This window comes from Danio aesculapii, chromosome 16, assembly GCF_903798145.1.
Source record: "Danio aesculapii chromosome 16, fDanAes4.1, whole genome shotgun sequence".
In the NCBI taxonomy this organism is placed as follows: Eukaryota; Metazoa; Chordata; class Actinopteri; order Cypriniformes; family Danionidae; genus Danio; species Danio aesculapii.
Window position 1 is genome coordinate 15,144,667 of NC_079450.1, and position 26,551 is coordinate 15,171,217.

The following is a 26,551-nucleotide window of genomic DNA, read 5'->3' on the forward strand; positions in this document are numbered from 1 at the left end:
TTATTCATACTAAAATTCTATAATAAACTATTTTAAAAGTTATATAAATAAGTAATATACATATTAGTAATATAAGTAATATAAATAAATCAATCTGTAATTGAAAAAAAAAATCCAATTTAAGTCAAAAAATGTATTATTTTTTTAATTAAAGAAAGAAAGAAATCATATTAACTGCACAAATAAAAATTCAGTTTTCAAGATGACAACAGGGCAGTGCTTTTGTACATTATTTATCCCCCAAAGTGCATATTTAAATATATTTATTAATAAAGGTTTTGCACTTTTGTAGTGTGTGAATTCTAAAAAAAGAAAAAGGTTATATTTCTCTCTGGGAAGCTCTGTTCTTTTTTTTTTTTTTTTTAAACAATACTGTTCTTGGTAAAGACATTTAAAGTTAACAATACAGCTTAAACTGCTTATTTATACAATTCTACAATAAGCTATTTGAAAAGTTATATAAATAATCCAAGTAATAATATAAGTAATATAAATATACGTTTTTAAACAATGAAGCATATAACTCTGAAAATAAAAAAATGTCAACCTAAGTGAAATTATTAATAAACACTATAATATAAAATAGATGCAGTGGGGGAACAGCTAAAACATATAAATGTGTTGTTTTTGAATTAAAGAAAGAATCGTATTAACTGCACAAATGCATATTCAGTTTTCAATATGTCGACAGGGCAGTGCTTTTGTACATTATTTATCCCCCAAAGTGCATAATTAAATATATTTAATAATAAAGGTTTTGCACTTTTTAATTTTTGTAGTGTGTGAACTCTAAAAGGAAAAAGGTTATATTTCTCTGTGGGAAGCTCTGTTCTTTTTTTAAACAATACTGTTCTTGGTAAAGACATTCAAAGTTAACAATACAGCTTAAACACAATACTGGGGGAGTGTCATATATGTAGAGGGAAAATAAAGAGCACAACAATGGGTTAAGTAAACCACCTTCTTAATTGCCATAAGAACATTGTTTTAAAAAATAAAATATACACTAACACCCAAAATGTAAAGGTAACTCATACCATTTGAGGAAACCGATTGCAACAAACCATTTAAGTTCCAAAAGAATCCTAATGAGTACTGTGAACTTAATCCATTTAAGTAAACAAAGCAATTTGAGCACAGTAAAACCCAATAAATGAAGAGAACTCAAACCAACTGAGTACTGTAACAACAGAACAAGTTAAGGCAACTCAAACCATTTGAATAAACCGATTGCTACAATTTGAGTTAAAAACCTCATTACTACTGTGAACTTACTCCATTTAAGTTCGAGGAGGTATTTAATTAACTCATTACCTTCAAAACTGAGTTCAAAACTTTTCAAATGAGTAGAATTAACTTTCAGTAAATTCTGAGTTGACTACACTCATTTCATTTGATACAGTTGACTGTTGGGTTTTACAGTGTAGAAAAACACATTACCACTACTATGTAATTTAGACGTTTTAGGCCTATGTGCAGGTGTAGTAATGATATATTGTTTTTATTGTCAAACTTATTCAATACTTAATGTCTTAAGTACAGATTTAGTTTAGTGTTTGTACTACTTGGTTTCCTATAATTAGTTTACACTAAGACGTACCATATTAGGTTGCTTTGGCTCCTAACAGAACTCTTTTGATGCTCAGTAAAACACTTTTCATAAAGTTCCATAAAGAACCATGCTTTGAATGTACAATACAGGACCCGAAATAATATTTAGAATAATATTTTAAAATATAGTTTCACAATAAAAAGTATGAGTATTTATTTTATTAATATTAGAACTATTAATGTATGTATTATTTAATAATATATTATTATTATTATTATTTTGTCTAGTCCTAAATATTGCAGCTACTGTTAAGGTTTAAAAAGTGAAATATAATAAACCCATACCAAACAGCATATACCACTTTAGTACTTTTTATTGTTGTATTTGTACAGTAGTTAATAGCTGGCAACATTGACCAAGTTTCTGTGAAATGTCTTCACAATCCTTTATGATGCCTTTGTTCATTGTCATGAGTGTTTTTCGGTAAACCTGAATGTTATTTACCCTCTGCAGATGAAATGTATTACAGCATCTGTAAAACACAAAGTTTGAAGTTGAAGTGTAACTTACAATTGTTCAGGTAAAAAAGAGGTATCTATGTAATGGCCAAGTATCAAAAACGGACAGTATGTGTAGTTACCGTGTTAAAAAAACTGGGGGTATCTTAAATTGTTCATGACTTAATGTATAAACCTTCAAATTAATAAATAATAATAACAATAGCTATTATTATTAAAGTAATAATTAGTGGGAAAAAAGCAGACATCTTTGTTACTTAAGAGGCATCCTCAACTGAACAGAGATGGTCACACAAGTTCTCTTAAACTAAAAACAAACAAACAAACAACCAAACAAAAAAAAATTAGTTAGATTTTGAAAGTTGTTTCTAGAGTAATGAGCTGCATTTGAACAACAAAAAACTGCCCTAAACTCAAATGAAGAACAATTACAGCATCTTCAGAACAAATAGAACCATTACTATGTGAAAGAACCTTGAAAGAACCATCTTTTTATGGTGTGCTATTAGGACTGCACAATATATTGTTTCAGCATCAATATCGCCATGTCATCATTCGCAATAGTCACATCGCAGGATAGGCAATGTTGAGTTTGTATCACAATTTATCATTAGCATGTGTTTTGAAAGCCTGTGATTGTATAAAAGCATTCAGGTATAAGAAATTGTACCATGTGTGACCTTAACTTTGGATAAATTTTATTGAAATATTTTTATTTTCATCATTCAGTAACTGCACTTGAATACTGTCTGACTCGGGACATGATAAAACACTTTATTTCTATTGTATCTTTTTCTTGATTGTATTTATAGATTTATGCGTGAAAATACAACACATGCAAATACAGAAATGCACTGCAAATAGCACAGACCACAACAAAAACCTGTCGGGGGACCATAAAAAAGTGCATAGATTGTTTATTAGGTTCTATGGAGATGCAAATAGTAAACATTAATTCATCAATCTCAGACTAAACACATGCTTGAAAATACTTACGACACATGCAAATACAGAAATGCATTGCAAATAGCACAGACAACAATGAAAATGTGTCAGGGGACCTCAAAAATTGTACAGATTGTTTATTAGATTTCCTGGAGATGCGCTCCCACTGCAGAATCATCGGCATTTGATTTAACATTATAAATTCTTTCCTAATAGAGATATGAAGTCATCTGGTGAAATTGTATTCATATCGCAATATATATCACAAATAAAAAAAATTGCTGTGTTATATTTTTTCCAAAAATCCTGCAGCCTTATGTGTTATATAGGTTGTCAGTAGATTTATAGTTCATATACACTCTCAGAAATAAAGGTACGAGAGCGGTCACTGGGGTGGTACCTTTTCAAAAGGGTCACATTTGTACTTTAAGGATCCATATTGGTACCTCAAAAGTATATATTCGTACTTAAAATTTTAAAAGGAACACTTTTGTACTTTTTAGGTACCTTTATGTACCCTTGAGGTATTAATATGGTATGGTATTAACAAATTTGTACCTTTTGAAAAGGTACCACCCCAGTGACCGCTCTCGTACCTTTATTTCTGAGAGTGTAGGTAACTTCTCAATATGTTTACAGCAGATATTGTCAAACGATATATTGAGCAAAACTAGTGAAGTGAATCTGGTTTGCTAGAAAGTCTCATTGGTTAATTTTGTTTGTTTTGTACAGTGTTAAACACAAACAAGTTATATCGCTTTGAGTATTTATGGCATTGTTTTTGATAATTTGGTGATTCATCTCAGAGCTGGTTGGTTTGGTTTTGAACTTTCATGAAGACAAAGAAAGTAACCAAGGCTGCAAAAGCATGGGCGTCACTGTGTCTCTCTACGGACCAAAGCTATGACCAATATTGTGCAATCCTGATCATTGCAGATTCAGAACACTAATTTAATCTATTGTGGAGGTAAGTGAGAGTTTAGTGGGTGCTGGCTGGGTCGTTCACCTTTTGGATGACTAGTATCTCATATTTGCTTTTCCATGTGTGTGTTGAGGGGTTTATGTGTGAAGAAGGCCGCTCATTCCTCTGGATTTTGCTCTCTGCCACTGTTCCGTCCTCAGTTTGTGTTTTTTCGCAGCACTTGTGGACTGACATCTCTCTGCTATCTAATAGTTCCAGAGAGCCTCCGCCTGCAGGCAGTGTCAGGACAGCCAGGAGGAAGATTATAAACCGCTCTCTGTCCCAGCAGCCCCTGCTTCATCTATATATAACTTGCAGTGCAGTTCGTTTAACTTCCTGTGAAGCTCTCATTTGCTTTAGGTGACCGATTGAGAAGTGTTCGGTCATTGTGTTTTTGCTCTTCTAACCCAGTCCTGCTCAGAAATGCTGAATTTTAAGGCAGCTCGACAATGTTTCACATCAGCGCAAAGTTGTTAGGGAGTAATAAGAGGTTATAAGTTATAAGAAGTTTTCACAAGTGGAATAAATCTTTCGATATACCATCATTTAGCAGCCAGTTTTTGGATATTTGGTCCCTTGTTTGCTTTGGGTTGGAGAAAAAAAGATTTTCTTTCTCTGTGGGGAAGCTCTGTTCTTGTTTCAAAAGTACTGTTCTCAGAAAGGACTTTCAATGTCAACAATACAGCTTTTTGTTTTCCTTGAGCTCTGAATTTTGAGCCTCGTTTGCTTTTATACCAGTTTCAACTTGTGCTCTTCAAATCAAGGTGTTACTCATTTTAATAGGGTCTCCAAACAGATCTAATTCTCAAGATGTTTGTTTTATTCTCATTATTTGTGCAAACAAAGGGATTATTACCATTGTTCAGTTATTAGTAGGGCTTAGAGGTGTTTGGTAATGTTTGCTAATAATATTGTAAGTGTTGTTGCAAGCTGACAATATCGAGAATGTCACTCACTTTGCTGAAATAACACAGAAAATACATTTTGAAAGTCCAATATAGGGCTGCACGATATTTGAAAAATTACACATTGTGGTATATATTTTATTCTGCGATATATATTTATTCTGCGATATGAATACAATTTCACTAGATGAGTTGAATAAATGTTTGTAAAGAAGCTATAATTTTAGATTGATTGGGAAGATTCTGTAGAGTAGTGCATAAATTAACAATCTACATGCATAAATAAATTGAGTAAAGAAAAATCTGCAAATTAAATAAACAGCATCTATAGTCGAACTGTATTCAGGTGTACAGTAATTGAATAATCAAATGTAAAATAACACTGCACAGTCTTCGTTTTTTAAACAATTCAATAAAATCAATCGTTATTAATTTTTCAAAGTTACAAATTGTACATTTTCTTATGCCTGAATGCTTTTAACACTCACACAGTCACAGCCCTCAAAAACACTTGCGAAATGATAAATTATAATGCACTACACTGTATACTCGCGATGTGAGTATTGCGAATGATCACAATGAGATATTGATGCTGAAGCAATATATTGTGCAGCCCTTGTCCAATCCATAGATTTAATTTATAATTGTACAGGGATTTTGTTTTTTAAGATATAAAGTAAGTAGTAAGAAGACTGTTTTTCTAAATATCAGTGCATGATTGTGTGCATGTATGCGGATATGATACTGATTTTATACAAACTAGAAGGTGATATCAAATAAGTTGCATTTTATACATAATTGTTTGTTTCACCTCTGAAAGAATTGCCAAACAAAGAGGTTATAAAAGAGTCGTTTCTATAAAAACTTCTTCACTTCTTTTGTTTGTTAATGAATTAGTCATTTCAAACTAAGTATTTGAGTTTTTTACACCGTACAGACACATAATTTGTAAATTAACAAAAAACGTTAGTTTTAGATGCTGTTAATTGTGATTAATTACTGACCAGCATTAATTTATTTGTTTGATCTGAATATTTGCTTTTAATTGGAATCCAATAAGGTTTTACCCCAGTTGAAGTCTCATCATCACTTTCTTTTAAATGTATGGTACTTATTTTTAAGTGATGGTACTTTAGGTTGCTCAATGTTATAGGTTTCTTTACAAAACTATAACAACCTGATTTACTAGAGGTGTTAAAATTAATTGTTTCAGTGTTGCCAGATGTAGCTGACTGATTCCAGCCCAAAAACTATCCAAAACCCGCCGAAATGCCTATCCAAAACTGCCCAATCTGGCAAATCTGCGTCAAAAACACGCTTTTTTTCAAAAACAAGGATACAGATTATCAAAATGTATTAAGGAGCAACGTGGACAAACCTTCAACACAATATGGTTAAAGGTCTCTCCTCCTTCACAATGACTTTCAGAAGCCAAGCACATAGACAAAGATGAAATGTAGAAAAAAAAATCCATGTGTGACCAATCAAAGATATTGTGTGCATATTTGTTCAAGAGTATTGCATATGGCTCAACCTGCCAGATGGAGAATGAGGTTTGTTGAGGGCATGGTCAGGGCTGCATGATATTGGAAAAGACTGACATCGTGATTTTTAGTTTTTTTCTGCGGCTATATGTTGTGATGTGAATATACTTTCACAAGATGATTTAAAAAGCTCTATTTAGTTCGTATTTTTAATGTTGATATGGAGTCCATTTGAATAAAATATAATAAACAAATTTCAAGCTTAAATTAATATGATGTGCTTCATGATTTTTTGGAGAGTCTAACAGTATCGAGGTACAAAGATTAAATAATGAAATTGAGAAGAATGCTATAAAGTAGTCAACATTTGGAGTGGATAAAAACCTTTCTTAAAAGTTGTTCTAAGAAAAGCAATTCCAGTGTTATGGATGTGACATTTGCAGTAAAAACTTAAAACATAAATACACAGAGCAAGCACATGTTGACATTGTATTGAAGCATCTGTTTATATTCTCCAAGACAATTAACCACAAAGTTATGGGGTCAAAAAAATTTCAATCTGCAAACATTTTGTTTTTTTTAAAAGAGGAAAATAAACATGCATTATGGACGTGACCAAAAAAGTATGCAATTTTTACAGTAGACAACATACTTTGTAGAAATTCTGTGAATTAAACTGCACAGCCTAAAGTAATGCTAATCAAAAGGATAAGAGGTGACTCTATAGAAAAGAAATGATTTACTTAATTTGACATTTTTGGATTTATAAGAAAAAAAACTTCCTAATGGATGGGAAATTGGCACTTGTGGGACTTTAGCATATTAAATATAGTTTGAAAACACTGACAGAGACATTTTTTGAGTAATTTTTACAGTACTGTAAAATACAAGCCTACACAAAAAAGGTAGTAGACAAAAACTGGGTTTTGTTATTTTGGTGAAAACTAGGAAAAAAAGGTTGACATCTGCATGGAATTGCTCACACCCATAATAGACTAATTTTGAAAATCTTTTTTACCAACTACAATGTTGACTTGGGCTGTACGCTATTAGAAAAAAATATTTTTGTCAATTTTGTGACGTATATGAAAACAATTTCACTAGATCAGGGTTGTCCAAACGTTTTGGGCCAAGGGCCAGATGCAAAAAAAAAAAAAAGTTGTCCCAGGCCAAATTTTGCATACATCACACAGACACGCTTATATATATATATATATATATATATACAGACAGACAGACAGACAGACAGACAGACAGATATATAAATGTGTGTTTGTGTATTATTATGGAATTATTTTAATTCGTGGTCCAACTGTGTTTCTAGAAAGACTTAAGTTTTTAAAATCTTGAATCTTCTCTGGGCAAATTACAGTTGCAACACTCATCAGACAGTCCTTTATAAATTCTCCTTTAGTGAAGGGTTTCCCGTGTTGTGCGATTAGCTGAGCTACCTCATAACTAGCCAGCTTAGAATTTGCTTGCAATTTATTAGCACGAAAAAAACTGCTGTTGTTGAGCTGATAGGACAGCTGCTGATTGTTTTACTTTTTGATCTTGTTCACAAAACTGATTGCGGGCCGCAGATGGCCCGCGGGCCGTAGTTTGGACGGAATGATGATAAGAATTTATCATTTTAGATGGATTGGGATGATTCTGTAGGGGAGTGTATAAAATATAATAAACAATCTACAAGCATAGATATATTCAATAAAGAAAAAGATACAAATGAATCTTTGTTATTACTGTATACTGTAATAACACTGTTACTGTTAATACTGTCTTATTGTTATCAGAGGAGTCGAAATGCATTCAGGTATACATAATATAATAATCAAATGTAAAATAATACTGCATAGTATTTGTTTTATAAACAATTCAATAAAATTAATCGTTGCTATTTTTTTCAAAGTTACAAACGGAACAGTTTCTTCCGCCTGAATGCTTTTAAAACCCTCACACAGTCACGGGCCTCAAAAAACCCTTGCGAAATAATGAAAATTAGAATACAGACTCAACGTTTTGTATGTTCTCGATGCGACTATTACAAATGATCACATTGCAATATCGATGCTGAATGTTATCTTGTGCAACCCTAATGTTGACTATTGTAGTCTTCATTATAGAAATATTTAAATACAATATTTAAACTTTGTTAAAGCTACTAATTGTACATTTCTTGTTGCTAAAAGGGTTCAATTTACTTGATATCTTACAGTCACAAGCCTTTGATAAATCTTTCACTCTATTGGGGTTAAACTTTGTGTGTGCTCTGAACGGTGTTGTTTTTAGGTTCGTTATAATCCTAAGTTGACATTGTGGATCTTGCGATGTGACTATTGCAGATTTACACATTGCTATATCAATGCTTAAGCAATATATTGTGCAGCTCTAGGTCTGGTTGAGGACAAGGATGCTTAATCTGTGTTTTTAGACGAACCGCATTTTTCTTCTACCTTCACGCACTTGTTAGTTCTTAGCAGATTCTTCTCATACCACATGCATGCGTATAAGCTCCTACCCTAGCACTGTTTAAAAGGTGAAGAGAGGTTGATGCGGTTTTAGCTCCGTGGAGGCCCCACTGGAGCAAGTGTGACCTTGTGCCTCTCAGCGGACTGCAGACGATCAGTCTCGATCATCTAATGGAGAGTGGTTTGTTCTGTGTCTGCATGGCCTTGAACCTGCACGTGGCCCAATTCTGTCATCGCCAGAATCAGGCACAGTTTGTAATTGAGACCCAGATAGGGGGCCCCGGGAGACACGATAACAATTAAAGCTTGATTTATTTATTTATTTTCGATTTTGTGTCGCCAGCTGAGTGTGAAGATAAATGGCTTATCTTGCTCTAGACGTTGCTCTTGCTTGTAACCGATGTAGAGTTTTGCTATTAAAAACATGATGCAATTGTAGTGAAAGAAATGTCATTCTATTAGCACACTGAAGTTGTTAAAGGAACGCGTAATATTGCTGATATTGGGTAAAGGACACTGATAGGTTGAGTTGTTGTTATTATTTTGTGTTCGAAGAAAGTTGATGGACCAAATGTACCAGAAATGTAGTCTATACAACTTTTGCTTGTGCCTGTCTTGTAAACGGTTTGGTTTGAGGAACTAAGATTTGGTCTACTGTTAATCTGAAATCTCATTAGCATTTTTTAAAACTTTCATAAGTCCTGATCAGTCCTCAAACATGGGTGTTGACAGTCATATATATGTCCTACGTTGCTAAAAACACTATTAGGATACATATATTTAGCTAAAAAGTAAAAATTGGTTTGTGCAAATAAGTTCTTCCGGTTTGAAAAGAAATATTTTAAGCTGTGTCATGGCAGATCTTTGTATAAAATCCAGCGTCTAGACTGACTGTCTATTTCTCCTCTGCATCTGTGTTTGTTTTGCCTCTGTGAAAATCAGTGTGTGCTCGAATTGAAACTCCCCTTTTCATGCAGACCCTTCCCCTCTTTTGCCACCCGACGCTCCCACCTAAACAAAGCTAGACTCACCCACTTTCCTGACGTTTTTCAAACCAGAGATGTGAAAACACCCTACTGAGACCCTGCTGTAATTTTTAGATAAACCTCAAGCATGATTTAGGCATTTGAGAATCTGATAATCTCTACATTTAAGTTCTGCGTTGCATTTATGTATAAGCACTATGAATAGAACAGTTTTAAGAGTTAAAAGTTTTTATAAGGAAGTATTAAGAAACTAACAATTGCTTATTACAACCAGTTATAAGGGTCTCCTCGCAGTAAGAAGGTCACTGGTTCGAGTCCTGACTGTGTCAGTTGGCATTTCTGTGTGGAGTTTGCATGTTCTCCCTGTGTTGGCGTGGGTTTCCTCTGGGTGCTCCGGTTTCCCCACAGTCCAGAGACATGCGCTATAAGTGAATTGGTTAAACAAAACTGGCCATTGTATGAGTGCATGTGTGAGAGTGTATAAGTGTTTCCCAGTACTGGGCTGTGGCTGGAAGGGCATCCGCTGTGCAAAGCATAGGCTGGAATAGTTGGCGGTTCATTCCACTGGGGCAACCTCTGTTAAATAAGGGAGTATGGTGAAGGAAAATGAATAAATGAATGAATGAATGAATGAAACTGGCCATTGTATGAGTGCATGTGTGAATGTGACAGTGTATGGGTGTTTCCTAGTACTGGGTTGTGGCTGTAAGGGCATCTGCTGTGCAAAACACATGCCGGAGTAGTTGGCGGTTCATTCCACTGTGGCAACCTCTGATAAATAAAGGACTATTCTGAAGGAAAATGTAAATATGTAACTGTAAATTTGACAGAAAACTAACTTTTGGATTTTAGATGGATCGGATTTTATCACTAGAGTGACACGCTGAGAGTTTATTAAGGTAGTATTGTTATTTATTCTTTTAAAACCAAACACATGAGTCTGCGAACATAAAAAGGAAACAAAGGAAAATGTTACAAAGAAGCAACTTTCATTATTTCACTAATATCCTCACTGAATGCTGTGAGTTTGTGTCAGAATATTTGTTCTTTTGTTGCTGTTCAAATTTATTCAACCACATGAACATCTACACCACTAAACCAAGGTCATGTTTTTATTTTTGGTTTAGCTTGCTAAAAAGTGGACAAGCTCGATTTATAATGCACTAAAGAGATTCTCTATGTCATCTGCCACTTAGAACTTATAAAACGCTAGATTTAATGCCTTTTACACTGGTTGAATGGTTGCAGAGTCTCTCTTTGTATGTTTGTTTGTGAGATGGTGTTCATTCTTAAATCAATAAACGATTCCTAAATGACCAGATCAACATCAGTGAATCAAATAAACAAAAATGCTCACAAAAATCATAACGTTATAGAGTGATGCTGAGCAGGGAAGCATATTATTCCAGCATTTGTATAGCACAAAAATGTACCACAGTGCATTAATGTCATTTCGCAAATTGACCTGTATAGCTAATATAGCACTCATTCATTAGACTAAAAGAGTGCGCTCAGAGAGCGGTGAGAACCAGAGATTGGCTCATCCAGGTTTAAGCTGTTGCCACTCTTAATTATGGGAATCCGCTCAGGCTCAGACTCAGTAGATCTTCAGTAAGACACTTTCTTTTATCTTTACTCTGGATCTGCCGAGTGAAAGCGCAGGAAAAATAATGTGTATCACTCTGAGATGCTAAGCTGAAGTATGGGGTGCTGTAGCATGCTGGATCTGATGCTTTACATAAAAGGTAGCACTGATTTCATATTCGCTAAGTGTTCTATTGTGTCTGTCTTGTTATTGTTGTCTTTTACTATCATTCTGAATGATAACCGCCAATCACGTGGTTCCTTAGAGTGCCTCTCTTAAAATGTATTTGCACTCTGAGCATGTCTCCTCTTTCTATTTTGCAGTTCTATCCAGAATATAGTCACAGCATTTTGTTTAGATTTGCATGTTGTACCTACAATTTTACACAGCCTTCTAGGTTCTTTCCATTGTAACCTAGTTTGCTTACCAAAGCACCATTCTAGTGAAAAGTCTCTGTACATTTAACCTTGGGTAACTCAGAATGACCCGAGAATATATCTGCATTACATTAACTCATTTACCAAGCCCAAGAAGTTAAGCTAAATGCAAATCATTGGGAATAGGCCTAAAATTAGAAAACGAACCAGCAGAGATTTTTCCAGAGGTTTTCCTGGCCACTGCTAGAATTTGTATTACTATTGCTAATACTTGGGATCTTAAGATGAAGTCTGTTAATTTCTAAGTTTAATTAAGGCCAGCTAGCAGGAGCTGAATCTTACTATTCTGGGTTTAAGAGATGCCTGGCGACTGATCACAAATAGACTGTTTTAAAGGTGTTTTAATACATTTATTTGTCCTCTCTAAACCACTTTCCAATAAAAGAATATGTGTAATAGGCCTTTTCAGATCTTTCCATCTAATACGGACAAAAAGCTTCTGCAATCTATGTAATTATTTAAAATGTACAATATTACTGTGCAAATAGGGGCATCAGGGTGGCACAGTGGGTAGCGCGATCGCCTCACAGCAAGCAGGTCGCTGGTTTGAGCCCCAGCTCGGTCAGTTGGCATTTCTGTGTGGAGTTTGCATGTTTTCCCCGTGTTTGTGTGGGTTTCCTCTGGGTGCTCTGGTTTCCCCCACAGTCCAAAGACATGCGCTATAGGTGAATTTAATAAGCTAAATTAGCCGTAGTGCATGTGTGTGAATGCAAGTGTGTATGGGTTTTTCCCAGTGTAGGGTTACAACTGTTAGGGCATCCGCTGTGTAAAACATATGCTGGTTAAGTTGACAGTTCATTCCGCTGTGGCGAGCCCAGATTTATACAGGGACTAAGCCGTTGACTTTGATGATTGCTTACATTAATTTACACTCACAAAGCTGCTTTTCACTGTAGGAATGCAATTCACAGTCACTGTATGTTAAATGTAGTAACTACACTTAAATAAATGAATAAATATAGTTAGATGAAACTAACTTTTGCACTTCAGGGTATTAAGTGATGTAGAGCTTCTTTTAATGTAGTAGTGCTTAGGGTTGGGTGACATCGACTAATTTGGCATCGTATGATGTCTAATGTAAAACATTGCGATGGACTATGTCATCGTCGTCGTAGGCGGCGGTGAATTAATCATTTATGAATAATTAATTTGTAACGAATTAATAATTTGGAGCCAACCTTTTCAACTACTTCACCTGAATGGTCTTTGATTTACCCATAACCAAGTCATAAATTAATAAATAAAGATAAGTTAGACACAAATTACCACCTGTCAATCACTTTTTTCACAGACTATTCAGGCATGAATAGGCAGAGTGATCTGTGTCAGTATAAAGACGTCGACAAACTTGGTTGGTAAAAAAGGTGCACAACCAACCGGAAACAACCAATAGTATCTGAGGGTTTTGCTAAAATTACTAAGTACAAGAGTGAAAGTGAAAGATTGAAGCAGTGTACTGATACTGTGACATGTTACCTGATAGATTCAAAAGAGCGAAGAGTCTTTAGATAGACGAGATTAATTAAATATCACCTTTAACAACTATAGTGAGATGCGATCCTTGATAAACTGTCTGACGTGCACTGCTCTCTGGGCTGACTGCTGGAGCTCAGACGCTGCAGCGCATGACAGCGTTTGTGTGTATGTGTGGTTGGTTACGTGATGTGTGTTTTCAGAGGTATAGGAGGAGTGGAAGGAGGGCTTTTCAGAAATGCTAGATGAAACGCCAGCATGGACGTGGATCATTTTCGTTTTAAAATGCCCGTTGCGGATGCTCAGCAGCGTGATATCTATTGGCCATCGGGGATGGACGATAGCATCATCTATCGACACAACCCTAGTAGTGTTATTTATTATTCTAACATTTATAAAGCCTTATTCATGAGTTTCATATGCAGTGAGTTTGTGTCAGAATCAGAACTGCCAAGAGAACATTTACTTTTTACATTTGTTGACCAATTAAAAACAAACTTATGATTATACTTTATTAAATTTTTAACTTTTAGTTATATCTGTCTATTGTAGGCAGAGAGTAGGTTGTCTTTTGTGGCTGTTAAAATGCATTCGACCACATAAGCAACTAAACCAAGAAAGTAATTAAATTTTCATTTTAATTTAAAACTCGAAAGTCAAAAGGTTGTAAGTGGAGTTCAGTTTAGGACGCACTAGTGGCATAGTGAATGGCAAGCACTTCTCTGCATTGTCATCTGCTGTTTACGCTTTTTTCAGGAATGTTTTTAATCTAATATATTTATCCTGTGCTCTTTCTCCTGTAGAATGCTTACTGAATGCTTTGTATGCTTGCTTGTGAGTTTGTTTGGAAGATGGTGTTATGTGATGACGATCATTCAAAAATCATTGAAAGTTTTCTAGCTCACCTGATCAACATCCAGCAAAACAAATGTAGGACAGGACTAGGGATGCATGATATTGGGGAAAACATCCAGTTTATCTGATATACATGTTGCAATATGAATGCAGTTTCACTAGATAGTTTGTTTAATTCTATTTGGAAAGAATTTATTGTTTTAGAATGATAGGCGTGATTTTGTCGAGGAGGAAATCTGCAAAAATACTAACAAACAAAATACAAGCAAATAAATATAGTAGAGCAAAAATAAAAGTTAATATATAAAATACTAAAGTGAAATGGTAAAAGTGAATTGAAATAATAAAGTGCATTATGATTTTCTGTAGCAGTCTAACAGTATTCAGGTACAGAAATTAAATGATGAAATGTAAAAATGCATAAATAGTTAACAAATAATTATACAAACATACATGCAGATGATAAAATTTCACTTCATTATCCTTAAACTTGGCAGTGACTACAGAAATAACATGTGTTCTGAATTGTGGCTCATCATTGCAGATCCTGCGACTTGACTATTGCGGATATCTCACATTAGAGCTATACAATATATCGTTTCAGTAACGACATCGCAATGTGATCATTCACAATGGTCACATCGCAAAATGTTGAGTCTGGATTAGGGCTGTGTGATTTGGGGAAAAATATCTAATTGCGATTATTATTTAGTTTAAAGGTAATGCGAATTTTGATTTGCGATTTTTAATTTTGAAGTCAAGCTTCAGCTCAATATTTTGTATCGTAGCTTCTTATTGCTACAATGCAATGAGTGTTAGTTAAAAAAAGAACTGAAAAGATATTAACTTACTCCAACTTTTATTCAAATGTGTTTATAAATATTCAGAAATGAAACACTAATTTTTCTCCAGAGCAAACAGTAGTAAGTTATGGTGTTAGTTATCTCCTGGTGCCTTCGTAATGTTTTTTCATATGGTGTAACAGCCGCAAACTACTCTGAAATTGTACTTTGCTGTTGCTAGCTACTATATTGAGTGTCACTGGCAATACTTTCAGTTGACTTTTTAGCAAGACACTCCTCATTTAGCCGCCTGTGGTGCTTTTTTAGGTGCTGGTTGTTGTATTTCCTCATGCTGTGGCAACAATTCTGCGAATGCTTACAAATGACCTGTTTTTGTTTGGTGTCTGTGATTTTTGAATGCAAAATATTACAATTTTACAGACATGCTGTTTTTCTTTGATATTAATTTATCTGTTAATGCTTCTGAAGTGGCAGATGCCATCATCCCACTTGTCTGCGCTTTCCTGCTTGTTTTTATGTGGGCGTTTGTTTTTATACTGCATAGTTCGGTCGCACAATTCTGATTGGGCAGAACGAAAGTGTGCTCAATCAGTTGGCTAGTAAGACTGTCACACACAGACGGCAGTCACACACTAGCTCTGGGTGGGGGAAATTTTATAATATATGTTTTTTATATTGCAGCCTCTTGCGATTTAGCCAATCGCCAAGTTTCAAATCGTGATTCGATTTCAGTTAATTGCATAGTTAACCATTTCGCAAGTGTTTTTTGAGGCCTATGACTGTGTGAGGATTTTCAAAGCGTTCAGGCATAAGAAAATGTACCGTTTGCAACTTTGATAAAATATTAACGATTAATTTTATTGAACCGTTTATAAAACAAAGACTATGCAGTATTATTTTACATTTGATTATTCAACTACTTTACACCTGAATACTGTTTGACTCTTTAGAAAACAGTAAAACTGTTTATTTATTTTAAATATTTTTCTGTATTGTATTTACCTAAGCTTGTAGATTGTTTGTTATATTTTATTCACTCCCCTATGAATAATCCCAATAAATCTAAAATTATAAATTCTTTCCAAACTGTTTTTCAACTCATCTAGAGATATTCATATAACAATAAATATCGCACAATAAAAAAAATTGCAATGTTTTCCATTGCAGATTTTTCCAATATCGTGACATGCAGCCCATATCTCACATTGCAGTATTGGTGTTGAAACGATATACATGTTGCAGACTTAGATAGGACAATGTAAGAATGTTTCTGCTCTTTGTCTGAGTTTCACGATCTTTTTAAAGTCATTTTGTACCTTCATGTTGGTGTCTGTTGTGCTCAATTATTGGTGTCAGATGATTTTCCTCTATTTACTCTCCGGCACTGCTGCGGCTTGAACTAATGCTGCTTTTTATAGCTGAAAGTCTCTGCTTTTTGAGAAAGTAACTATTGATTGATTTTAAAGAGCTTTACTTCCATCCCTTGACAGTTTTGGTCTGGTCGGAATGTTAAATGTGGTCTGCCTTGATTTGTTTATTGTTTTCACGTGCAGCATTGAGGGGTTAAAGTTTGTTCCGGGCTTCTAATCCTTTTGTACATTGCACTCACGTTTGTTTAAGAGAGATTATTTTATGATAGCATTAGCATTGATGATACTTTCACATGGATTACCTCCATAGTCAGAAACCTTTTAAAAATATTCTTCTCTGTCCGATCACACGGGTTATAACTTTTAGTCAGTATGCAAACATCCTTCTCTGTTGATGTTCTGGTTTTAAAATGAGTGGTTTTTGTTTTTTCTTTAGCTTGTCGAGTGTCAACCCGACAGTAAAAATGAGACCATGGTTCCGGTTCTGACCTCGAAGAAAGCCAGTGAACTACCTGTGAACGAGGTTGCCTGTGCACTGCAGGTAGGTTTGTCATTATGCCTTTCTTTACCATGGACTAATTGTGTTGACTGAAATAAATTAATAAATACAATTATTTAAAGTTAAAGACTAAATTGTTCAATAATAATGTCAATAACCAAAATCAACTTGCTGCAGTCAGTGATGTTTATTTATACAGTATAGCTTAATTATATAATAACCAGAGCTAATTTATTTTTAATTGTTGTTGAAATTATCTTGACTTGTCATCAAATTTAATGATGTTAATTTCTGATAATTGCACTGTTATAGCAGAGTTTGTTGAGCATGTTGTAGTTCTCTTCCATGACACATTGTTTTGAACTATAAATGCTGGCTATGCAGCTTAATCAGATGGATAAGGACTATTTAAGCAGACCTACAATACTTTCCATAGACAAGTTTGTTTTAGAGATTACAATCTAAAATGTAAAAGTCAACATGTGGTAACTCTTAAATGAACTGTATTTTTGCCTCTTAAAGAGATTTCCCTTTATGGCGTTTCTTACATAACTTTGAAAATTGAAGTGGTATGTGGTTTATTCTTAATCACAGTTGTAACTAGAGAGAAATTTGTTTTCAAAGTGATCAAAGAATAAAACGAAATTTGAGAAGGGTTGAATTCTTTATTTAATATAAAAAAATAAAATGTACATTTTTATCTTTTTATCTTACTTTGACCTCCTGACAAAGGTCTTGTCACCTAACCAATTTTTAGGAACAGCAAATAATAACTTGATTTCTAGTTGATCATTTGGTATCAGAAGTGGCTTATATGAAAGGCAAAGGCCTTTAGATTATGCTTATTTTACCAAAATAAAATGTGATCATACCTTGAATTTGAATTAATTAGGACATTAAGGTCTGACTTTACTTAGACAAAAGTCTTGTCACTTAATCTGGAATGGCAAAGAAAGCGTTGTTGCAGGACTCCCAGAGTTCATCAAGATTCTTTGGATTCATCTTCAATGCCTCCTCCACCACCTTACCCAGGACATACTCAATAATGTTCATGTCTGATGAATGACTGGGCTGGCCAATCCTGGAGCACCTTGACCTTCTTTGCTTTCAGGAACTTTGATGTGGAGGCTTAAGTATGAGGAGCGCTATCCTGCTGAAGATTTTGCCCTCTCCTGTGGTTTGTAATGTAATGGGCAGCACAAATGTCTTGATACCTCAGGCTATTGAAGTTGCCATCCACTCTGCAGATCTCTCGCATACCTCCATAATTAAAATAACCCCAAACCATGATTTTTCCTTCACCAAACTTGACTGATTTCTGTGAGAAATTCTAATTTCTTGGGTCCTTGCGAGTTCTAATAGATTTTCTGCAGTATTTGTGATGATTGGGATGCAGTTCAACAGATGATTCATCAGAAAAATTTACCTCACTTTTCCAAATGATCAACTAGAAGTTTAGTGAAGTTATTATTTGTTGCTTTTACAACTAGGATCAATGGCAGGCTTTTGTCAGGTAGTGTATATCATTTTGTATGTCACTCAATTTCTCACTGTTGAAAATATTCCATGATTATATGCCATGTTTACATAATTTTTGTATATTTGTTTATCATGGAATTCACATAAGAGCCATGCAAAAAGATTTTGCTTGAAACTAACGCAGTCTTCTAAACACAATTTGACGTAATTCAACTTGCTCCTCTATGATGTATGGGAGTTATTATAACAGTAAAGAAGATATTTAGCTGAAACTGTGGTCCACGGTGATTCATCAAAATATTTTAGCTGCTTTCAGCACTTTGGTAGTCAAAAAACATATAGAGGCAAAACAAAAGTAATAGCATTACTAGGGGCGTAATTTCCCCTAAAATAGCTCACTACAATAGCTCACTTTGTTTGAATGAGCAGGAGTTTCAGCACTGTCAGCGATCAGCAGCATCAGATGACTTTAATGTCAACAACGTGGATGATGAGAGGAGATGGTTTTTTAGATAGGATTGGAGAATGTTGATTTAAGGATAACCCTTGTTTTAGGAGTTTGTGTTGCAACAGGAATGTATTTTTTTCCACTAAATAAGGGTGTAATGGTTTATCCACGAATGACAGTCATTAAAGTATTGATCAACATGCTACTATAATTAGCCTACATAGTAATTTATCATCTGTTCATCTGCAAATATTACAACAGATAGTAAATCAACACACATTTCATATGTTTTTTTGGGTTTATTTTCAGGTTAGTTTGAAATAAAAGTTTAATCAACTTAATTATTTACTGCATTTTTTTTATCACCATAGTCCCTAAATGTATGTAAATTAATGGGAGTGGGATTAAATGGGATTTAATTCGAAACATTTCCTCCCGCCGAAGTTACACCCGTTCCCATGGCCCCTGAGATTATATTATAAATTATCTTTCTATATTATTAAAATAAAAGATTGTTCTGTGCAAAAAAAGCTATATTTCTTTATAACATTATTTGCTGTTTTTTTCTACATAGTTTGACTGTTCGTCCACACACACAAACAACGTATCAGGTCACTGAAACCAGGTTACTAGTTTACAAAAATACATTTCTATACTGCAATAATTGTCTTTAACTATATATATATATATATATATATATATATATATATATATATATATATATATATATATATATATATATATATATATATATATATATATATATATATATATATATATATATATATATATTAGTTAAAGACAATCATTACAAATATTGAAATATAATTAGTAACTTTTTTATTTATCTTTTTAACACAATAGTCTGTTGGGGAAACTAGTGTGTGTTTCATCACTGTAAGACAAATGGATTAGTTCTTTGTGTTTTCATATTCATATAACTATATTATAGATCATTTTGGGGGGGTTTCATATCTATTGGTTTACAAATTTTAAACAATGTGTTTATGAACATGAATTGATCTGTTAAAAGCAATTGTTTTAAATTAGGATGCCAAATGTTCTCCTCCTATTCGATTTTTACATTGAACGGTGCTTAACATATTTGCCTGCTGGTAACTATAGTTGCCGCATATTTAAATGTGTTACTTTACTTTAAATTGAATTAACTCATGCAGTATAACTTTTTTAAAATTATAACTTGTAAAAAAGGGGGCAAAACACACACTTTTAACAGAGTGAAGTTCAATGCTGATTACACTAGTCAAGCAGAGTCTGCCTTTGACTTGATTCGCTCACCAAAGTCTTTGCATTTAAGTTACCTTTTAGCAATAAAACAAACAAACAAAGAGTTACATTAAAATCTCAAAACCCTCCCCGTCATTCTCTCTCTCCTCTCAGATGGGATGGCTGGCCAAATCAAAGGTTACCATGGGCTAACTTTGGCCCGCAGGCCCTAGTTTGGGCATCCCTACTTTAGGTGAACAATTAATCTGCAAGTTAATCCACATAAAAAAAAGTTTACTTTGGAGTGGCGGTCCTTCTCCATTGACGTCAGTTTGATGACTTCAGTCACAATATTCATAGCCAAGCCCCTCTAACTGGAATGATTCACAGATGGAATATTGAGAAACGGGCAGGGCTTTCTTTCTAAGTACATCAACATACTAAAATAAAAGTCTCAGCAACTTCCACTTCAAAAAAATGATCGTTTTTGATGGCTAAATTGTAATTTTTTTAAAGAGCTAAGTAAAACAAATCGGTGACATTTTCTAGACCAGAGGTGCCTAAAGTTGGCTTATTGTAACCTTTGGTTTAGCCCACCATCCCATCTGAAAAGAGAGGGAAAATGCTGGGGAGTTGGTTGGGGGTGAATTTCGAATTGAATGTAACCATTTGTTTCATGGTTTAATTGAGGAGCTACAAAAAACCCAACTAAAAATTAATGCTTCATTTAAACGTTGTGAAAAGATGCACAAGACATCGGCGAGCAAATCAAGGAAAGGCAGGAGCATCTTGACTAGTGTTTTCAGCATTGTACTCCATTGAGTTATAAATGGGATTGTTCATGTTTTTACTGTATAAGTTCATTATAAAATGTAAAAAATTATACTGCATCATTATTTATTATGTTTTAAAGCTACCGTTTTAAGTTATTTTTTAAAACGTACAGTAATAAATGAGAAATTACCCATGGCAAATTGAATGTAAATCGGTTTGGCATATTTAACTTCGGCCCACAGCTTTCAGTCAAGTTTAGTTTTTGGCCCTTTATAAGAAAAAGTTTGGGCACCCCTGATCTAGACCCTTAAAATTTAAAAGTACATTTTGGTCAAATGTAACCAGTGAGATTAGGAACAGTCCATCATTATTGCGAAATAACAATGTCAGGTAGCTTTTATACTAATACTAAATAAATATTTGCCTGCAAAGTCCTACAATTGTCCAATGAGTATCGGGTATTGTGAAAAAGCAACTTCTAGGAACTTCTTGGAAGGATTTCTAGGAATAATATTAAATGATGACTTTAAATGAGTTATAAATAAATATCCTTTGTTGGTCTTGGATCTGTCGTCTCATCAAATATTATTACCACTTAATTTTCATAACCCTTGGCAACTGATTGAAACTGTGCTCCAGGGGCAAAACAGGATGTTGATCCTGGATCTGCTTGTTTAAATCACATTATTATTTTTTTGTCACAGCCTGTACAAACGGCAGCAGGTACATTTCTTCATGTAGTCAAACAGACAAAGAAAGCATAGACTGCATGCCTTGACACTGAGGAATTAAAAGTATATCCCTTACGGTGTCCTTTAATGAATCACATCAGGAAGATTAGAGACTGCCGGGACTGTCTCATTGTGGATGATGGAGCTTGTAGAGCCATGTCCATCACCACACCGACATGACCATCTGCTCCCAGAAGACCCTTATTCAACCACTGTCATCAACATTCAGCCGCAGAAAGCACTTAAGCCCTGAATAATGCACCCTGGTTAATGCAATTTCCATGGAAAAAAAAGCAGAGCATGTTTTTATATTGTGCGCCAACAGAAGCTGTGTTGTTTATTGAGTGTGGACAGAATATGGAAAGCAAAGGAGGCCTTGTGGCTTTCCAGTTTGTTGTACAAATTTGGTTGAACTGCACCATTTTATCCCTAATAATACAGCAGGATGAAGCATTTATTAAGCTTTCTTAAAGTCTTCAAATCTTAGGTTTGCTTTTCAGTGAATTAAGGCTTTAAATAGGACTAAAAGTCAGCACAGCAAGTCTTAAATTTGTATAATCATATAATTAATTTTATGAGGAGTTGTTTATTAGTACTGACATTTCATTTTAAAGTAAAACATTTCAGTGTCATACTTTTCATAATCATTGTCAGCATCGTTGGCTATGTTTACATGGAAGATTCCCATACGATTAAGACAATACTCTGATTAAGAGTCTACCATATAAACAGAGATTTTGGGTGACATTAATCCGACTAAAGTTATAGACTTGTGTAATGAGACTTGTGGAGTTCCGGTTACACCACCAAAAGAATGACAGCTTAATTTTCGAGCTTCTTGACGGTTTTGTAAAATAAGTAAATTTGGTTTTGTGAAATCTTGGGATTATTTAAAGCAATGATGGAGAAAGGGGTCACTACGAGGAGTAGGACAACGATGAATGCAGTAGAAAATGATCCTGATACAAATCAAGATAACCCAAGCTCTTATCCTCATGGCGAAGATGACCCTGAAGTCAGTCTGCGGTGTGTTCTTAACGAATTGAGACTTGTGTAATATTCCTATATTTTAGTCACATTATTGGAGTCCAGTACAGACATGTTAACACTTTAATCAAACGATTTGTGTTTTCAAGGACTTTTCGCATCCCATACAAGTTTTTCACATTGGCATTAATGGAATGTTGCTGAATAAAAAATAAAGTCCTAAAATTAAAAATGAAACACCTGAAATTACTTGAAACTCCGGAGGAAATATTTGATAGCTTGGTGATGTAATGACGTTAATCGATTTATGTACTATAATATGTAAACAGGAACATGAAGGAACATTCTAAGATCAACTCTTATAAACTCGTTTATCAATGATTGCCTTATATAGATTAAGGTTAATAATTCGATTACTGATGTCCATGTAAACGTGGTCGGTCACAGTTTTTGAGAATTAGCTCTATTCATTCAGGATGTCATTCAGAGATGTTGATTCTTCCTTATAATTACAGATTTCCATATTTATTTTCTTACGTCTATGGAATGCACTGTGTATATAATACAGTGATAATGTGTTTTATAATGAGCATGCTACCTATATGCAAGATGGTGACTATTGCTTTTGAATTTTGTGATGGATGCACTGCTATCTAAATTTGCACATCGTTTAAACCTGTTGGCAACCCTTTACAATACGGATGTATTAGTTAATGCTACTAATGTTATTTGCTAACATGAACAATCAAGCAACAATATCTTTGTTGTTTTGTGTAGACAGTATATAGAAAACAGCAAAAGGAGGCTTTGTGGCTTTCTAGTTTGTTGTACAAATTAGCTTGAACTCGGCATCATTTTAACCATGATATTACAGCAGGATAAAGCATTTATGTCTTCAAATCAAATTTTCAATAATCATCGTCAGCATTGTGCGTATATGTTTACATGGCACCAAATAATTCCAGAAATATAAATTTTTTGTTAACATGAGTAAATTCAAATAAAGTTGTTCATCAAGTTGTCCCAAAAAACCTTAAGAATTGTTTTCAACTGGTTTTGAATTAGTACTATTCGTTTTTGTTGGTTAATTGACTAATTAATGAAACTTTTGTCATTTAACTATTTTTATTTTGAACTTGTATACTCCACACAACATAAAATTCACAGTAGAACATTAACATTCATCAAATTAATGTAAACAAATTATAATAAAAATAATACATACAGCAAATAATGTTTACAGCAATCTTATACACAAAAGATGTAGTTTGCACTGACTTTGACATATGTAGAAACCCTAATAAAACACTTTATTCTGCTCCTGCCTTATATCCTATTGATCTTTTACTACTATGTAATTGTATATATTTCTAATAATCTCCTTTATCTAATCATTTGAACTTGTCTTTCAACTCATGAAATGAATACAGTGCCCGCTGTCCATATAAATCATCAGTTGTCCAATCATCTTTTTTACACCAATCCTTCCAATAGACTGTTTTCTTTCCTATCTTAATAGCAGGGTTGGTCCATAATGAAGAATAGCCTTGTTTATAATGGGACAAATTAAATATCTTATGTACTTTTTTTTCCAGACCTGCTGCGAGTGTTCCAATATAAGGTTAAATTCCCCATTCACAATAAAATGTAAAGATTTCTGATCATCAGATAAAGAATCAATAACACTGAAGTTTTCTCTATTTCCATCCAGCTTATACCCTCTACATTGCCATCTGACCAGTGCTTACATATTTTAATCATCTCAACTAGTGAAACCTTGTTATAAAATGTGACCACCCTGTTTGATAAAAAATACAAATTTAATAAATATTTGAACTGATGAAATGAAAATTGTGTGGCCTAGTATTAAAATATTTTTATCAACTAGTTCCACACTCAAGTATTTGAATAAGAGGTAGTCAAGATTTGACGTACTTCATGTAAAATTAATTTAAAAGTCATTATAATTGGGATAATGAGGGAATGACACACACCTGGCCATGGAACAGCTTAGATGCCAATAGTCCAATTACTTTTGGACCCTTAACAAGTGGGAGGCACATTTGCAAACTGTTGTAATTCCTACACCATTTACCTGATTTGGATGTAAATACCCTCAAATTAAAGCCAGTTTTTAAATTGACAATCTGCAGTTAAAGCACATCTTGTATGGCACATCGTGTATAAAGGCAAAAATGTTAGAATTGTGTCGATGTCCAAATATTTATGGACTTAACTGTAGGTCTCAACATATTGCTGTATTGTTTTCTCTTGAGTTGTTTCCTTTAGATGCTCCTAAAGTTTGACGTGTACTCTCATAAAACCTGCAGAATCCCTGTTTTATGCCGTTTCAGGTTCAGGATACAATGCTCTGGTCTCAAGGTGATTCTTGCAGAATTTCTGACAGTTGTCTAACAGTAGACTTGCCAAAGCTCAAGTTCCAGGACATTGGCTTTATTAGTTGTTTCCATGGCTCCGGCGTTCTTGTTTGTTAGTGGTTAATGTCAGTTGTCATGGTTACGCATCTGATGAATGTTATTTTGGGAAGGCAGCATTTTTCTGACTTAATTCTCCCGCTCTCTCTCTCTCCCTCTCCCTCTGCCAGGCTGACCTGCAGTTTGGTCTTAACCGGGAGGAGGTTGAACAACGCCGCACATACCACGGTTGGAATGAGTTCGACATCAGCGAAGATGAACCACTCTGGAAAAAATATCTCTCTCAGGTTGGGTGGCTTTAAAAAAAAAAATCAATGCTATACCAAAATGAATTTGATAATTCTGTCTTCAGACTGTCAGGATATGCCAACACAGTTTTTAAAGCACAAAAACACCTTGAAAATAAAACAATTGATCAACTCTGTAAGCATTGGTTATTATACATATTAGGCAAGGCAAGTTTATTTATATAGCACATTTCATACACAGTGGCAACTCAAAGTGCTTTACATAAACAAGAATAAAAGATTTAAAAATGATTTAAAAACAGATTAAATGTGTTAAAACAGGTTTTAAAGGAATGAAAAAGAAAAGACATAACAGTGTGATCTGTTGGACGCAACAGTGCTCATTCAGTAAAGACACAGCTAAACCGATATGTTTTCAGTCTTGATTTGAATGTGCCTACTGTTGGAGCACATCTGATCATTTATGGAAGCTGATTCAAGCAGTAGGGGCACAGCAGCTGAAGGTGGATTCAACCTGCTCTGACTGAACCCCTAAAATTTCTAATTTACTTGGTCCTAATGATCTGAGTGATCTGTTTTATTTAGTGAGTGTCTGTATTCAGTATCTGTAATGTATTGAGGTCCTAGGCCATTTAATGATTTATAGACAAGTAATAAATCTTTAAAACCTATTCTGTAATGTAACTGGGAGCCAGTGTAAAGATCTGAGGACAGGTGTGATGTGCTGGTCCGAATCCTGGCCGCAGCATTCTGGATGAGCTGCAGCTGTCTTGACTGTCTTTTTTGGGAAGGCCAGTGAGTAGGGCGTTATAGTAATTCACCCTGCTGGTGATAAAAGCATGAACAAGTTTCTTTAAGTCTTCACTGGAAACAAAACATCTAATTGCAATGTTTTTAAGATGATAGTAAGCTATAATCTACAAAGTATTCATTCCGAAAAACACTCAAAGCAACTTTTATGAGCTTCCTGAAAGCATTTCATGGTTATCCAGCCAAGCCTTATCACATGGTTTTTTATAGCCTAAGATGAATGATAGAATTCTTTTTGTTTCATGTTGCTATACAGGATGTTGATCCTAGATGATGTATTGCTTGTTTAACAAGCAATGTTTAATACAATACTTGTTTAATACAATTGGCAGCAGTGCAACTATTGTTTCCTTGTGAAAAAAATTAACAAATCAATTCAATTTGAACTTTCAAATACAATATTTATACAGTAATGCAGAAAATAACAGAACTGTTAAGATTTTTAATACCATACCTAAAACAGCTAATCAAAATCTCTTTTCATCATTTAATAAATTGTCAGCTAAAGGGTCAGAACTAGGACTGGACGTTATTGGAAAAACAGGACATTGCGATATATCGTTTTTCTGTG

The 26,551-nt window shown here is 34.2% G+C and overlaps 1 protein-coding gene across 1 annotated transcript in view; it reads left to right on the forward strand.

The window, feature by feature from the left end:
* atp2c1 (ATPase secretory pathway Ca2+ transporting 1) overlaps positions 1-26,551 on the forward strand; it is an 81,233-nt gene that overhangs the window by 1,905 nt on the left and 52,777 nt on the right. Inside the window, exons 2-3 of the mRNA XM_056475289.1 lie at positions 16,779-16,883; positions 25,093-25,209. Of these exons, the coding sequence (XP_056331264.1) occupies positions 16,779-16,883; positions 25,093-25,209 (222 nt within the window). The remainder of the gene's footprint in view (positions 1-16,778; positions 16,884-25,092; positions 25,210-26,551) is intronic.